Source organism: Sus scrofa, chromosome 13 (assembly GCF_054392235.1).
Source record: "Sus scrofa isolate SSC_HxYL_T2T_F1_AM1 chromosome 13, Sscrofa_HxYL_maternal_Yorkshire_Landrace_v2.0, whole genome shotgun sequence".
Classification (NCBI taxonomy): Eukaryota; Metazoa; Chordata; class Mammalia; order Artiodactyla; family Suidae; genus Sus; species Sus scrofa.
The window spans coordinates 151,602,218-151,619,597 of record NC_139395.1 but is presented as its reverse complement, the minus strand read 5'-3'; the positions used below and the strand labels follow the sequence as shown (position 1 = coordinate 151,619,597).

Genomic DNA, 17,380 nt, shown 5'->3' with positions numbered 1-17,380 from the left:
TGCTGCTGGGTGCCAGGCAATGTACACGAGCCTTCAGTAGGTCCCCCACCTTTCCTACTCAGGCACTTTGCTGACAAGCATGCTCAATTTCTCCCTTCATCTCGGTACATTCACACAGAACTGGGAACAACTTACGGAGCTGCGTGTTCCAGGCAAAGGACATTTTACGTACAAAATTATGGAGTGTGAAAACACCAAGTTTATTCAGAGAACAGTGGCTGAAGCTTTTGGCATCACGAGCAAAAGATGCAGGTGCTGAAACTATCTTTCTTGCCTCTCCTCTCCCTGTTTAGAGGGCAGGAGGCAAAATGTGATCAGGGGGCAACAGGATGATCAAGAAGCCAAAGCGGGGATTAAGCTAGGCTGGTCTGAAGGGCTTGACTGATTTAGGAAAGAATATGGTTTGAACATGGTCATATGGTCTTGGTAGAGCTTTGGTAGTAGGATGCTGGAAAATGACTCTATTTAAAAAATGACGAAGACAGACTTGCAAGGAGCTGAAGGTTGACTTTGGCAACTCCTACCAGTCTCTAACCTTCCCACTGCACCCAGGCAGCTCTTACGGAGGGAAGTGGTCCTTAGAGGCAGCAGGCACAGACTGGCCTGCTGGGAAAGGTTAAGTCCATTTCTCCAGCTCAAAGGGCTTCTCCTTTCCCCGTCAGTACTACCACTAAACATGCCCCCAGGCAGAAAACAACTTCTGAATCTAAATGTGAACCATTTTTTATTCCCAAGCAAGAAAAACAGGCTTGGGGAAAGGAGTCCCAGGGCTAGCACACTAAGAACAGGGCAGACAGAAGAGAGCCAGCAAGGTCCGTGTGCCCCATATCAGCTCCCAGTAACAAAAGGGGAGATAGCTCTCAGGATCAGAAACTTGTACTTTCGAGGTATTTTTATACTGTTTGTATTTTTGATACTCATTCCATTTTGTTCTTCCTCACTATTTGGTAATAGCTCATTTAAAAAATGTCAACTAAGAGGAAACAAAGAAAAAAAACTTCCTTTTTGTGCCCAGCCATATCCCTCAGGGCTGGGGGCAGGGTGAGAGCAGAATTCCAGGTATGCAAATGGGGACGGTTACCCCTTCCCTCCAGGATGTCTTCCCTTCAAAGTTTTCTTCTGCTGCAACACAGAGGTTTCTGGGTCTGGTTTTCATAATATGTGATGGTGGTTCCTTCATAATATTCTGGTAGGAGGAGAGAGGGTCTTCTCCTGGTGCTCCTTTCCCCAGCAGCTGCCCCCTTCCTCACTGGCACCATTTATTATTTAACATCAGTTTGAAGCCACGTGCTACCTACTAATATTAAGGTGATTGCAAATTTCTTAAAATTCACTTTAATTTTTTTTTAAGGGCCACACCTGTGGCATACGGAAGGTCCTGGGCTAGGGGTCGAATTGGAGCTGCAGCTGCTGACCCATGCCTTAGCCACCACAACTCAGGATCTGAGCCACATCTACAAGCTATGCTGTAGCAGCCTGCAGCAATGTCAGATCCATAATCACTGAGTGAGGCCAGGGATCAAACCCACATCCTCACAGACACTATGTTGGGTTCTTAACCCGCGGAGCCACAATAGGAACTCCAACATTCACTTTTTAGAAATAATTAGATAAAAGGTGTCATCAGTTTATGAGAAGAGTGCAAGCTGGAACATACAGCAAGTATCTGAAACCACAAATTTGGGATATCTAATGGAAAAGGTTTCTGTCATTAACTGTTGATATCAAAAAGCTAATACTCAACTTTAGACATAATACTGTTTGGGCTATAACTGAGCTCCTCTTGCACAATTTTCAATCAAAAGAGAAGTTCCAAAGTTATTTATATTGACAGTATAATTTCCAACACAAAGGCTCACCAAATGCACAATGTCACACCTTACCAAGAGTATCATTAGTTCCAGCTCCGCTACCTCTAATTTCCATTCCAACAAAGTGGGGTAACCATGTAGTTAGCTCAGAACCACCCATATCCAACATGCCTCTTCCACAATCTAATCTTGAGCACAACACAGAAAAACAGATACTACTTCTTTCAATACAAACTGTACCACATGATTAAGGAAACCACAACTCTTCTTTGTAGTCTTATAAAAAACACATCCCAACTGGTTTTTTTTTTTTTTAATATATTTACAAAAGAAAAACACTGTGTAAATAGCACTACAAATCTTGGATTGAGGGCTGCAATCACAGCACTTAAGAAATCCTATCCCAGAAAAAGACAAATACTACATGATCTCACTTGTATGTGAAATCTTAAAAAAAAAAAAAAAAAAAAAAAAAAGAAACAAAAAAACAAAAAACAAAACAAACAAAAAAAACCCTTTTTTTTTTTTTTTTTGTCTTTCTCTTTTGGGGGCTGCACCTGCAGCATATGGAGGTTCCCAGGCTAAGGGTCCAATAGGAGCTGTAGCCACCAGCCTACACCAGGGCCACAGCAACAAGGGATCCAAGCCTCGTCTTCGACCTGCACCACAGCTCACGGCAATGCTGGATCCTTAACCCACCGAGCAAGGCCAGGGATTGAACCCGTGTCCTCATGGAAACCAGTCAGGTTCATTAACCGCTGAGCCACGACGGGAACTCCCAAAAAAAACCCAAATTAATAGATACAGAGAATAGGCTGGTGGTTGTTAGAGGCAGGGAGTAAGGAGAATGGGTGAAGGTGACTGTAAGGTACAAATTCCTAGTGATAATACAAATCAGTCCTGGGGATGCAATGCACAACATGATGACTATAGTTAACAATACTGCACTGCATATTTGAAAGTTGCTAAGAGAGATCTTAAAAGTCCTTATCACAAGAAAGATAAATTATAACTCTATAAGGTAATGGATGTTAACTAAACTTATTTTGGTGATCATTTTACAATCTATACATATAACAAATCATTATGATGTACACCTGAAATGAATGTTACATGTCAATTATACCATATATTAATTTTTTTAAAATGTCAACACATATTCAAAAGGGCTATCCCTTGCCTCACCCCCCACACCAGAAATCTTGTTCTTGAATCAACAGAGAGCAAACAACCCACTTTAAAGAAGTTGGGACATGGAAACTGATTTGGAAGGACCAAGGCTTGACTCTCACAGAAATGAATCCCTTATGTGGAATTTTTTGGGGGGGCCACACCTGCAGCATGTGTGAGTTCCTGGGCCAGGGATTGAACCTGTGCCCCAGCAGTGACCCAAGCCACAACAGTGGCAATGCCAGATCCTTAACCCGCTGAGCCACCAGAGGACTCCTGGAATTTTAGTTTATTGTTTCTGGAGGCTAAGAAACAATAAAAACTTTTTGCCAAGTTGCATTGTGACAACCATGAACAAGAAGCAATTCCAACCCATGCTAAGAACCAGTGGCTCTGAAGCACTCACTCACAAAGAAATGCAATTTAAGAAAAAAAAAAAAAAAGAAGAATATGGAAGAGTTATAGTTATATAAATCTAAAAAAGGAATATTACACTAGGGATAGAATAAAACTTTTAACATTCTATGACATTATTATTGTTAATAATAAAGCTACCATTTTATTGGGCAATTTTCAATATCGTCATGTCTCAGGCATTAAGCCAAGTATTTCTCAGGCATGTCCTATTTCATTTTCACAGTAACTCTAGAAGTAGGTATTATTTTCCCCCCCTTTAATTGATGTAGAAACAAAGGCATCCACAAGTTCAGTTACTTCCTGAAAGTCACAGCCAATCAAAAACCCAGGTCTGACTGAGGTCTAGACTTCTCATCAACAATGTATAACCCAAAGACATCTCAAGGCTCTAATAAGTTTCTAAAGGACCAAGTTGTTAGAGTAAAAAGTTTCAGAAAGCCACAGGAAAATAAACCATCATTCCAAAAGTAAACATAAGTATGAGTAAAAAAAATAGAGCACTGCCTTTAGGCAAATGATAGAAACAACTTCTTGATTATTACTGATTTTTTTTTTTTAAGGAACTGAAAACTTTTTTTTTTTTTTTTTTTTTTTGGTCTTTTGTCTTTTTAGGGCCATACTCGTGGCATATGGAGGTTCCCAGATCCGAGCTGTGTCTGCAACCTATACCACAGCTCACAGCAATGCCACATCCTTAACCCACTGAACCAGGCCAGAGATCAGACCTGTAACCTCATGGTTACTAGTCAGGTTCGTTAACCACTGAACCACGACGGGAACTCTAAAACTGAAGACATTTTGAAAGAAGTTTTGGAAATTTTCACCAGAATTTGGTAAGATTACGATCAAATGTTCACTAGTTCCCACTAGTAGTCCATGAACTGTCAGGTGCTGGGATTCAAAAATCAACAGGAAACAGTTCTTGTCCTCAAAAAATTCAGTGGTGTTGGTGGGAAATATAGGTAGAGTGACAGTGCATAATACAGTCCGCAAAGTGTAACAGCAGGCTGAGCGGCAGGGCATGACAGAGAAGTGAGGAAGGCAGGTCATCAAGCCAATGGGGGATAGGAAAGTTTACTGGGGAAAGCTGTCACCTGAAGGGGGTGGGCTACCATTCCAGGCAGAGCACAAAGCGTGGGCACAGACCAGAGGCAGGAAGTAGTCCAGGAACACGGTACATAGGGGGTGGAGTACGACCCACAAGAAGGTCAAGGTTACTGAAGTGTGGAGTGGGAGGCAGGGAAGGGACTTGCATAATTACGGCTGGGGAAGTGGGCAGGGTCCAAATCACGAAGAAGTTGAAACTAGTGAGAAGGTTTAAGCACAGAAGTGACATGCTCAGAATTATCATTTAACTAAATCCCTCAAGGGTTAAGAAGCATGGACTTGGAACCACACAGCCATAGGTTCAACTTCTGGCTCTAGGGTTTATTTGCTGTGTGAACCTTGGCAAGATACAAAACCTTATAAGCCTCAGTCTTTTCAACTATAAGTAAACAGATAATGAATGTGAAGCACTGGAACACAGTAAATGCACACATTATAATGACTGCTCTTACTATTATTAATATTACAAGTCGACACGTCCAGGGAGACCCATATGGGAGTCCAGATGAGACATATTCAGGCCCCGAATAAGGATGGGGAAAAAAACCCAAAACAAAAACAGGACAATCTGAGAACTGTTGAGGAAACAGAACTGAGAAGACCTGATAACCACCTGGTTAAGGGCGAGTGGGTTAGAGACAGAGAGAGGAGACCATGGATGAGCCTGGGTGACTGAATGGATGGTGGTTGGAAGCCGGTGGAGCACCGGACAAGAAAAATGTGGGAGGCAGAATAAGTGAGGAAGTGTGAGTCATGCTGCGGAGGACATGTACATCCAGGAGGCCACTGGATGAGACTGGAGTCTGGGGTGCAGGTGTGACTTGGAGCTAAAGAAGTGGATGTCGTGCGTATTTCAACTCACAAGAAGGGAAGAGGTCACCCACAGAGGGTCTGTTCAGTTAGAAGAGCAAAGAGCTAGGCCAGATGCTGGTAATACCCACAATTAAGGGGCAAGGAGAGAGAGTCCCCCAAAGAAGGGGACCACAGAGGACCAGAAAAGGCAGGGGGGCTCAGCATAACATAAGCTAAAAGAGCAGGATGTCACAGAGGGAGCCATCAGTGGTGCCCAATGGAGTTGACAGGTTCAGTAAACTCCAAACATGTCTTTGAAATTTTACAGAAACTGATGCTAGGTTTTAGACCAGAGGCAATTTTAGTAGAACAAGAGGGACAGAAGCACTACTGCTGTGTTAAGGTATAAACAGGAGTATGGAAGTGGAAAGAACATACCAGAAATCTGATAAAAGAGATGCGGAGGAATTATGCAGAAATACAGGAGGAAGGTAGGGTCAAAGGTTAGGTTAATAATATTTTTTAGGGAGTTCCCACTGTGGCTCAGCAGGTTAATAACTTGACATGGTGTCTCTGAGGATGCAGGTTCAATTCCTGGCCTTGCTCAGTGCGTTAAGGACCCGGTGTTCCCACAAGCTGTAGCATAGGCTGCAGTTACGGCATTGCTGTGGCTGTGGCATAGGCTGGCAGTTGCAGCTCCAATTCAACCCCTAGCCTGGGAACCTCCATATGCTGCAAGTGTGATCCACCCCTGAAAAAAAAAAGGGAAAAAATATTTTTGGAACACTCTGAGCATTTTCTGAGCTGCGGAAAAGGCAGATGACCCAGGATGATGAAGCAAGGGAGAGAATCATTGACCCAACAAGGTTCTTAAGAAAATAGGAAGGGGATTTCCCTTCGTGGCTCAGTGGTTAACGAATCTGACTAGGAACCATGAGTTTGCGGGTTTGATCCTACCCCACTCAGTGGGTTAAGGATCCGGTGTTGCCGTGAGCTGTGGTGCAGGTTGCAGATGAGGCTCAGATCCCTAGTTGCTGTGGCTGTGACGCAGGCCATAGGCTACAGCACCGATTGACCCCAAGCCTGGGAACCTCCATATGCCTCAGGTGCAGCCTAGAAAAGACAAAAAAAAAAAAAAAAAAAAAAAAAAGAAAGGAAAGAAAAGAAAATAGGAAGGAATTTTCAAGTATCTCCTGTGTGTCAGGCATCACACTAAGGCCTAGGGACACCTGTGGACAAGCCATCGGAGCAGAGTGGGATGGTGATATCAGTCCTCAGAGGCCTCCCGCCAGAGGAGCGCCCATCTGAAGGCGGGTCTCCTGAGCCTATGCCTGTTCACCTCTCTACCCCCACTGCCCAACAGTGTCTGGCCCCACCTGGTGGGCATTCAATCATGTTCTTGGTTTGAAGGAATAAATACACTTGTCAGAAACTTTATTTCCAGGGGTAGAAATTTTATAAACAGGAATGAGAATATATTCTAAGACAGATAAAAGAAATTTTAGGTATTAAAATGCAATGAAATATTAATTAAAATAATAACATATGCTCAGAAAACATGCATCTGAGAGCTTTGTACAGAGGCAGCTGAAAGTTAGGAGGCGGGGGAGTCTGGGGGTACAGGGCTCAGTCACGTGGAAAAGGCCTGGTTCCAGAACTCTCTCTGGCTGAATATATCCCTCCAATTCAGAAATTTAAGCACTTAAGAAGGGACACAATTTTTCATCTCAAAACTATAGATAAAGTACTAAAAAGGAGATGTGAGACTGACTATATGTTAGCTGAGACCCATTTGCCATAAAGTACAGTCAATCCAGTTAGGCTCTGGCACATATTGCCCAGGATCCAAGTAAGGGTGCACCATTTACTGGCTGTGTAACCTGGTCCAGGTCCCTTAACCTTCTTTGGGAAAGCAGACCATGTGATATATCGGTCTCCAAGCTCCTTTCGAATCTCTTGCTTAAAGGTGTGAAAGCAGTTTCTTCACCTTCTGAATCACACATTCCTCTGAGAATCTGAAAGCTATGAATTCTACCCACCTTCTCAAATAAACACATGCATACCCAATTCTGCAAATCATCTGAGAAATCCCGAATTGTAGACCTCCTTCTAGTGGGAAAATAGCCCAGGTGCAATTCTCTATAAGGAAGATGTTTTTCTTCCTTAAAAGTAATGAAGCCCAAGTATCACAGTGACCCCTTTAAGGCCTACGGTGGAGCGTCTGCTGTGTGCCCACCTGAGCTGTTAAGTCTTCTCATCCCTGAACTTCCCAGTGTCTTAAACAATGGAAGTACCCACCTGATTCATCAGTTACACCAGTCAGGGCCATAACAGTTTGAATGCAGAGTTCTGGAGTTTTCAGACCATCAGTGCTTCTCAATGAATATCCACTTCGAATCTACTCTTTGATAGACACACTAGGATGCACAGCAACCACTGTGGGCTTACTCCACAGGGTCTGTCAATCTCCCCAAACTGATTTCTGCTTACTGGAGTCTAGCTGCCCCAGACTTGAAGCTATGCCTCAGTTCCAGAGGGAATTTGATGATCTTTCCCTTCCCCCCAAAAGGAAACACACTGCACCTGCTTTTAGTAGAAATCCCTCGCATTTATATAACCTTTTGTACTTGTACCTTCTAATCCCTCTCACATATATTAAATATTCATCTGAGAGGTACGCAATATAAGCAGCATTCTATTTTAAAGATAAGAAAAGGGGAAAAAAAAAAAGATAAGGAAAGGGAATATAACATTTAAGTGACCAGAGAGGGCTTTCAACATAGCCCAGCACTCCAAGTCTCATTCACACACACGTTTCTCTCTTTATCCTTATACTGAGAAGATTAGAGAGGCCTCTTTAAATTGACAGCGCAAAAGAGCTATAGCATTTAGTAAAGTGTTCAGTGATATCAACTAAATAGTACCTATGATTTTAGAAACCAAAAGCCTAAGCAATTTTATATTTAATGATTAGTTTAATTTTTTCAATATTCAGTAAGAATATAATCAACCTATCATTTATGACTTTAAAAAGCAGAAACTATTGAACACAAGAATTCCAGGAGTTCCTGTATGGCTCAGTGGTAACAAACCCTCCTATTAGCCAGGAGGACATGGGTTCGATTCCCGGCCCTGATCAGTGGGTCAGGGATCTGGCATTACCATGAGCTGTGGTGTAGGTCACAGACATGGCTTGGATCCTGTGTTGCTGTGCCTGTGGCGTAGGCCAGCAGTTGCAGCTCCAATTCGACCTCTAGCCTGCGAACTTCCATATGCTGCACCTTCAGCCCTTACAAGTAAAAAATAAAATAAAAAAGAATTCCATACTTACCTATTGCACAATGTAAAATCTAGAGAGAAAAAAGAAGGAAAAAAAGAATTAGTAAAGATCAATAATATTATAGCTTTATTTCATACAAACTAAATATTCATCTGAGAGGTACGTAATATAAGCAGCATTCTATTTTAAAGTAAGAATAGAGCAGTGTCTGCCAACAGTATTGATCCCATTTTTAAACTTGGCTACAAACTATTTGACAAAATGCAAATTCTCATTTAGCTTTTTGTTTGTTCATTTTTAGTTTATGTATCTATGGAAGACTTCCTAAGGAGTAAATCTCACCCAGTAGTTTATCAGATGTCAAGGACCTCTTTTTAATACATACACTGGCAAAAGCAGTTAAGTATACTACTCCCATACCCCACATTTTACATAACGGAACTGTCACAAACTATGGAACACAGGGTCAGAAGAGCCTTTTCTTGACCCGCAGGCCCTTTAAGGCCGCTATTCATTCTACCAAACTCCGCCTTTGGATGCCATCTTATCTCATTCTATGACCTCATTACAGGGGTATCCCCGTCTAATTTCTAACCCCAGACCTCTTTGAGCTCCATACTCACATTCCCTTGGACATCTCCCTCTAGGTGTACTAGCAGCACCTCAAAGACAGCATGTCTCAATAGGAAGCTCACCCTTTCCCTTCTTCATACATACCACGCCCCTTGATTGCCAACCGCCCACTCTCAGATTCAACTGTTCTTTCCTCTTCCTCACCCCACAGTCAAACAGGTTTCCAAGTCCTGCTAATGCTTCTGGCATGTCCTTCCTGTTTTTTTTTATTTTTTTAATTTCCAGTGCCTGGGTGAGATTGCTATCTCCTCTCCATGTCAATGGCCATCGAACAAGCTAATTAGGTTCTTTCAAATTCCCTTGCAATTCATCCTTTATGTGGCACTGCTTTAACCCGGGTGGTGGTGGTAAAGAAGTAATTTGATTTAATGACCAAGGCTTTTTTGGATGAAAACTCCTAACAGCACTGCAGTGCATTTTAGCGTTTACATTTCGCTAATCATTATGATGTTGATCAAACAAAAACCCAAGACAGTTATCTCTACCTGCAGATGAGAAAACAAGTCTTGGAGAAACTGCTTCAACTTAAGGTAAGTGATGTCTAGAATCAAGAACCCAGGTTTTATTTCTTCTCTACTGCTTTTTCTATCATATTATTTCACCTTAACTAATGTTATAAGATATATGCAGAAGCCACAACTTGACGAAGGCTTTATCTTGACTTTAGCTTTATCTAAAACATGCCTAATAAGGAGTTCTCGTTATGACTCAGTGGGTTAAGTATCCAGTTAGTATCCATGAAGATGCTGTCTCAATCCCTGGCCTTGCTTAGTGGATTAAACATCTGGAGTTGCGATCAACTCTGGTGTATGTGGCACATGGGGCTTGGATCCTGAGTTGCTGTGGTGTAGGCTGGCAGCTGCAGCTCTGGTTCAACACCTAGCCTGGGAATTTCCATATGCTGCAGGTGCAGCTCTAAAAAGAAAAAAAAAAAATGTCTAATAAGACTGTCTGCTCAAGTCTGTTTCACTAAGTTTTTTTTTTTTTTGAAGAGAGGGGGACAGAGCATGGGTTGGAGTAAAAAAAATCAAGCTGCACAAATTTGTTCAGAACAAAAGAATTACTAGCCTGCAATCTTACATTTTTCAAAAGAAAACACTGCTGAAAATCTCAAATATGTGAATACTACAAAATAAGCTGAACCTCCTGCTGCAAAGTTGAGGAAAACTAAGATACGTGTTGATTAAAATGAAATGGAATGAAAGATGAGTGATGAGCATCCTTTGAGACAAGACAGATGATAGCACCTCAACAGAAAACCTATTCTAATCATGTATGCGGCAAGACAGTCAGGGTGTTGATTTACAATATGATACTCCAGAAAAGGATATATGACACTTAAGACCTATCATGTCTTTGTGTGACAGAACAAATCTTAGTATTAGACCCAATCTCCCCCCACCCCACCCCCTTTTGGTTTTTTTTTGGCTGCCCCACAGCACATGGAATTTCCAAGGCCAGGGATTGAACCTATGCCGTTGCAGGGGTCTGAGGTGCTTTGGAGACAATGCTGATCCCGTTGTGCCATAGCAGGAAGTCCCCAATCTCCCCTTTTTAATCATATATTTTACAATGGCTCCCTTACTATACTGAATTAAAATTCATAGATGATACAACTTACAAACACAAAATTTAAAACAAATACTGGAGTTCCCATTGTGGTGCAGTGGTTAACGAATCCAACTAGGAACCATGAGGTTGCGGGTTTGATCCCTGGCCTTGCTCAGTGAGTTAAGGATCTGGCATTGCCCTGAGCTGTGGTGTAGGTTGCAGACATGGCTCAGATCCCTTGTTGCTGTGGCTCTGGTGTAGGCCGGTGGTTTACAGCTCCGATTCGACCCCTAGCCTGGGAACCTCCATATGCCGTGGGAGTGGCCCTAGAAAAAGACAAAAACAAACAAACAAACAAATAAACATCCTAATCTATATGTAAAGAAGAAATAATATGTATTTCCACATATAAATGCTTGGGGACATAATGACATAATGAAGTAGTCAGATACATGTATCACCTTATGATGAATAAGTTGGGATTTAAAAATATCAGAGGCACTTTGGATAAGTATAGAAAAATAAAAGAGCAGAGATACAGACCAACAGTAGAGTAAAAACAGTATTAAAATAGTAATGGACATATGGAAGTAATCTTAACTGAAATTAAAATAATATGGCAAGTAAATAACAAAGTAGAGAAAATGAAAAATTACAACCTTCTGAAGCTACTAGGTCTTATTTATTTGTAACTATGGTATCAAAATAATCCCCTAGATTGTACCATGGGATAGGGTAGGAAGAAAGTATCAGAGAAAGCTAATTCTTCTGTCTTGAGATCCCATTGAGAAAAATAATCTGTGTCTGGTTGGTAAAAAGAACTTGGAGACGGTATTCTTTAAGTGGTGTGACAAGGAAAAAGAAGATGGATTAGACAAAAAACAGTAATTAATGCGAGGGGTGATAAAGGAGTTGTGTACTGGGTTACTGGGGATAGTTTTAGGATAAAACTGAAAAACTGCAGTGATTCAAAAAAAGGCAAAATCAAATATTACTAAAATAGTTAAAGAAATCAAATGAGATCTCTGCATTTCCCATGTCTCCATTAATTTAAAGTCTGAATAGGAATCTCAAACTTGTTTCATGTTTTCAGTCAGTCTCATTGGTATTGCAGTTATAACACTATTGCACTGAAATCCTTCTCAACTAAACGTGCAAGCTAGAAATGGTTACAGAACAGAATGTGCAGGATGAACAAATTATTCAATTATTTTGAGATATCTTTATTTAACTCATTAGGTTCTCTCTTCATGGTTATCTCTGCTAGGCAGAATCCTAAAGATGATTCCCTAAGATTCTTGTTTCTTGGTTATCCAATCAAATAATAACTAGGTGCCACAGGATAGGAACTCTGCAAATTAACTAAAGTCCAAAATCAGCTGTAATCAGGCCAGCCTTTTTAAAGCGGACAATTTTCTCTGGCCAGATGCAGAAGGAGAAGTCAGAGATATTCAAAGAACAAAAGTTATTCAATGTGCCATATTTGGCTTTGAAGATGGAGGAGGCCATGTGAAGGGGCTGGAGGGTGACCTCCAGCTGACAGACAGCAAGGAAATGGGATGTCAGACCTACAACGCACAAGTAAGTGGACTGTGTCAACAAGCTGAATAAGCTCAGAAGCAGATTCTTTCCCAGAGCCTCCAGAGAGAAGTCAGCCCAGCCGACACCTTGATTTCAGTCTTATGAGACGCTGAGCAGGGAACCCACCCAAGCCAGGTTCTGAATTAGACAACTGTGAGCTAATAAATGAGCGTTGTTTTAAGCTGCAGCAGAGAAAACTAAGACAATAACCTTCTTCTAACCTAATAATCTTTTTGTTTAATTTCTCATGAAGATTTTTTAGTATGAATCTATACTATAAAACTATCAATTTGTATTTATAGAGCGGTTAGCCCATGGTGCATACAAAAGTCAGTGGGGATACAGAACAAATCTTCATTGAGTTGGACTGTCTCAGACATCGTAGGACATCTAGGTATAGCCCCCTCATTCACTGTGGCAATCAAAATACCCTCACAGTTTTCCAAAGCACACGCTAGAGGGGTCATGCTGCTCTTGTTGACATCTACTGAGAATCACTGGACTAAAATAAGCACATTTGAAAAAATTTAGAAGACTTGTCATATTCAAAGTCTCCCTTGAAAATATGTCATAGCGGTGATGATCCAATGTTAGCTGCTGGGAGTGTTCACGTAAGGTTCCCCCATGTATCTGACACCAGTGTCTATGTTCCCCCGATGAGCCACAATCCCCCACCCCCACCCCAATGTTTCCAGGAGACTCTCCAAGACCAGCAGAAGACTATGGCATGAATGAAACTGGTAGAAACTGTATACAGGTAGCCAGGCTCCAGAGATAGTATACTACATATATTACTGATTTTGAGATCTGTACCTTACCAACCATAAATATTCAGAACTTTGAGCAGTACATTTGGTTCTCCACTGTGTCTGGAATGAGAGATAACCAGAAGTACAGATTTATTCATTCATGAGCAGTTGCTAATGGGTTAGCTGGATGCTCAGGGACTTGGAAGGAACAGGACTGGAAGATAGTGACAAGGAGAGTGGGGGAAGAAGTATGTGGATGGATCGCTTAGAATGGGCACAGACTTTGAAGATACCTGTCTCAGAGTTCCCAATGTGGCACAGCAGAAATGAATCTGACTAGAGCCATGAGGATGCAGGTTTGATCCCCGGCCTCGCTCAGTGGGTTAAGGAGCTGATGCTGCCATGAGCTGTGGTGTAGGCCACAGATGCAGCTTGGAGCTGGAGTTACTGTGGCTGTGGTGTAGGCCGGTGGCTGTAGCTCCATTCAACCCCTAGCTTGGGAAACTCCGTATGTCTCGGGTGAGGCCCTAAAAAGCAAAAAAAAAGGAAGAAATAAAATATTTGTCTTATGTAAATACTCACCACAAGGCATCCACTGTAAAGGAGACCCTTAATTATGGTGGAGAAAATGATACACTCTGTTCATGTCACTTGGCCTCTTTTCCGGCCACTCCAGTGTTTCCTCTATAGATCATGAACAATTGTGGCAAGAATGGAGGCTGTGAATGGGCTCAAGAGCATGAACTATGTCTTAGCATGGCTGACCTGGTTAACCTTTCTGCTGAGTGCCTAATTTGCGAATAGCACAGATCAACGCTAAATGCCCCATAAAGCACCATCCCCCAGGGGAACAATACACTGCCTGAAGGTAGGTTGATAACGCTGGATTTCTTCCATCAAGGAGGGAGCAGTTTGTCCTTGCTGGAATAAACACATAGCTAGATATCGTTTGCCTTTTTTGCCCATAATGTCTCTGTCAGCATTACCATCTATGAACTCATAGAGTGCCTTATCCATCATCATGGCATTCCACACAGTATTGTGTCTGATGAAAGAACTCACTTCATAAACCAACTATAATAGAAAAAATAAAAATCATTATAAAAAATATGTAATGAAGCAAAGCCTGGAAAAAAAACAAAAAACAAAAACTCACTTCACAGCAAAAACACATACATTAAAGGGTTCAGGCCCACTGAATCAACCGATCTTACCACACATCCTAACTCACAAATCCCTGGCTTAGTCAAAAGGCACAATGATTTACTGAAGACTTTGAAAGAATGGGGTTCTGCTTTGTAGGATGCTGTTTATACTCTGAATTAAAGATGCAGTATTCTTCATAACCAGAATACACAGGTCCAAGAATCAAGGGGAAGAAGTAGGAGTGGCTACTCTATTATACCTATTAACTCAACTGAAGAATTTTTGCTTCCCATCCTGGCAACTTTGAACTCTAATGGTTTGGAATATTTTGGTCTCCACAAGGTTATTGGTTCCACCAGGTGACACAACAATGGTTCCACTCTACTGTAAGATGAGGCTACCACCTGGCCATTTTGGGCTCCTTACTTATGCTACTGAACCAATAGGCAAAAAGGGGGCGAGGTTACCTGTGGTTGGAGTGGTCAATCCTGAATGCCCAGGGGATATCATGTTGCCATACCCAAATGGAGGCAAGGTGGACTATGTACGGAACCCAGGATATTCTGAGGTACCTCTTGGTATTTCCAATAGTAAAGGTTAATGGAAAACTATAGCAATCAAAAAGAGGGAGAGGGGAGTTCCCGTCGTGGCGCAGTGGTTAACGAATCCGACTAGGAACCATGAGGTTTCGGGTTCGGTCCCTGCCCTTGCTCAGTGGGTTAACGATCCGGCGTTGCCGTGAGCTGTGGTGTAGGTTGCAGACGTGGCTCGGATCCCGCGTTGCTGTGGCTCTGGCGTAGGCCGGTGGCTACAGCTCCGATTCAACCCCTAGCCTGGGAACCTCCATATGCCGCGGGAGCGGCCCAAGAAATAGCAAAAAAAAAAAAAAAAGACAAAAAGAGGGAGAATGCCTAAGGACTCAGACTCCTTGGGAATGAAGGTTTGGGTCATTCCACACTTACTGCCCTGGGTAAGGGCAATACAGAATGGCTAGTTGAAGAAGGAAGCCATAGATATCAACTATAACCTCACAACCAATTACAGAAACAAACACTAAAAAAAAAAAAAAGTCATAAACATCTCTTTCCTCTTGAACCCTTTCCATTTCATCTGGCAATAAGTTCATTTTATTTACTTATTTATTTAGTCTTTTTTTAGGGCTGTGCCTGTGGCATATGGAAGTTCCCAAGCTAGGGGTTGAACTGGAGCTGCAGCTGCTGGCCTACACCACAGTCACAGCAATGCCAGATCCCCAACCTACTAAGTGAGGCCAGGGATCAAACCCTCATCCTCATGGATGCTAGTCGGGTTTATTAGCCACTGAGCCATGACAGGAACTCCAACACTTTACTTTTTAAAGAGTAGTTTTAGGTTCACAGTAAAATTGAGAGGAAGGTACAGAGATTTCCCATACACTCGGTGCACAGCCTCCCCCACAGTTTGTTACAATTGATGAACCTGCACTGACACATCATTATCACTAAAAGTCCATAGCTGAGGGTTCAGTGTTGCTGTTGTACATTCCATGGGCTTAGACAAATGTATAATGCTATGTACCCACTATTATCGTTTCATAGAGTAGTTTTCACACTGCCCTCAAAATCCTCCACGTTCTGTCTAGTCACCTTTTATTTTCAATCCAAGGTAAAATAACAACCACAAAATCCAAAAAAAAAGTTTAGCAAGTCTCAAAAGGAATAGGAACCCAAGCAGCTTTAGTTCATGGATTTAATGTCACTCAGCTACAGGGAGTCCCAATTTCTTTCTTTCAACTCAAAGTTCAAAACTCTTGGGGGAGAAAAGTCTGGCCAGCCTAGTTTGGGCCAGGTGTGCACCTCTGGAGCAATCAGCTACGGCCTTGAGAGGCAGAGTGAGGGGTAGAGATGCAGCTACTATGGGTAGTGATAGAATTGGGAAAACTTCCAGAGAGGATAAAATCCACTGAGCTGGGCAGTTCCACAGGCATGTCTACCACACTCATGTTATTGTGGAGAGGTCCAGAACTGATTTGGGTTATGTTTACCCGCATTTGGTTCGTTTTCAAAACCGTCACACTAACATATGATTTCATTTTTCCTTAAAACTTATCTATATAATAACAGGTAGCTTTGAAAGACAGACATAAATATGTTAACTGTGGTTATCTTTAGGTAGTGAGTTTATGACTGAAATGCTTTTTCTTCTTTTGCAGCTGTGTTTTGCTACAATGAACATAGAGCACTGATGATTACAGACGATTACGATTAGAGGAAAACACCTTTCCCATCTCCTCTGGCTTCATGAAAAGGCTTTTCTCCCAAATATTTCTGGTCTCTCTCCAACCGTTAATCATATTACTTGGGAAAGGAAGGATGACTCATTTGAACAGTAAATTTGGGAAGAATAAATGAGGCATGCTCAACACAGCTCCACCCTAGGGTTTCCACAGAGAACCCTAAATTCTCTGGTTTCATCCATGCTGCCCTGGTGCCTGCTGCCTGGAACAGGTGAAGCAGTGAGTCTAATTCTAGAGTTCAATTAGCAAACTTGTTTGGCTTGCACACTCTAATGCAAAGCCTCCCGCAAGGCTCTTATCACTCATAAAGGTGACTTTTAGGATCCTACACAATTAGAGTTATTTCCCAACATTCAGAAGATAAGCAAGAAAAAGAGGGTATTTAATGGGCTTCCTCAAAGGTTTCAGTCCAAACCTATTTTCAAAATCCTTTTATATCCATTTTTAAAGGAGGAAACAGGTGACATTTCCTTAATTACCATTACTTTTTCTGTTGCTTAATTTTGCCTTTCTTGCTATATTTGGCTCTATAATTTATTAATTCATTATCTGCTTTACTTTCATATTCTGATAGTGAAATGTTGAAGCCTCACAGAAGTTAAAACTGGGGGGGGGGGGGGGAAGCCAATGTCACCTAATCCAGTGTATTAATTGCAGAGAGGTTGAGACCAAGTGGCAAAACCAAGTCTTAGTACCTGAATTTCTTGTCTCCAGTGTTCTTTTACATGTATTATGACACTTCTCAAGTACAATTCTGTTTTTACTTTAGCCATTTCTGCCAGCTTTTCTATTATAATCACTCACTCTTCAACAAATTCCACCAACACATGTCTCCCATGTTCCTTCTGTATGACAAATTGCAAACTTG

General features: G+C 41.8%; 1 protein-coding gene across 6 annotated transcripts in view; it reads right to left on the bottom strand.

The window, feature by feature from the left end:
- Positions 1-17,380, bottom strand: part of HACD2 (3-hydroxyacyl-CoA dehydratase 2) — a 99,990-nt gene that overhangs the window by 72,559 nt on the left and 10,051 nt on the right. For all 6 annotated transcript variants that reach the window (XR_014824663.1, XM_013982376.3, XM_084990982.1 and 3 more), the window contains one exon: positions 8,629-8,647. Coding sequence is in view for 3 of the 6 variants with exons in the window: in XM_013982376.3 (XP_013837830.2) it covers positions 8,629-8,647 (19 nt within the window). In the remaining 3 variants the exon portion in view is untranslated. The remainder of the gene's footprint in view (positions 1-8,628; positions 8,648-17,380) is intronic.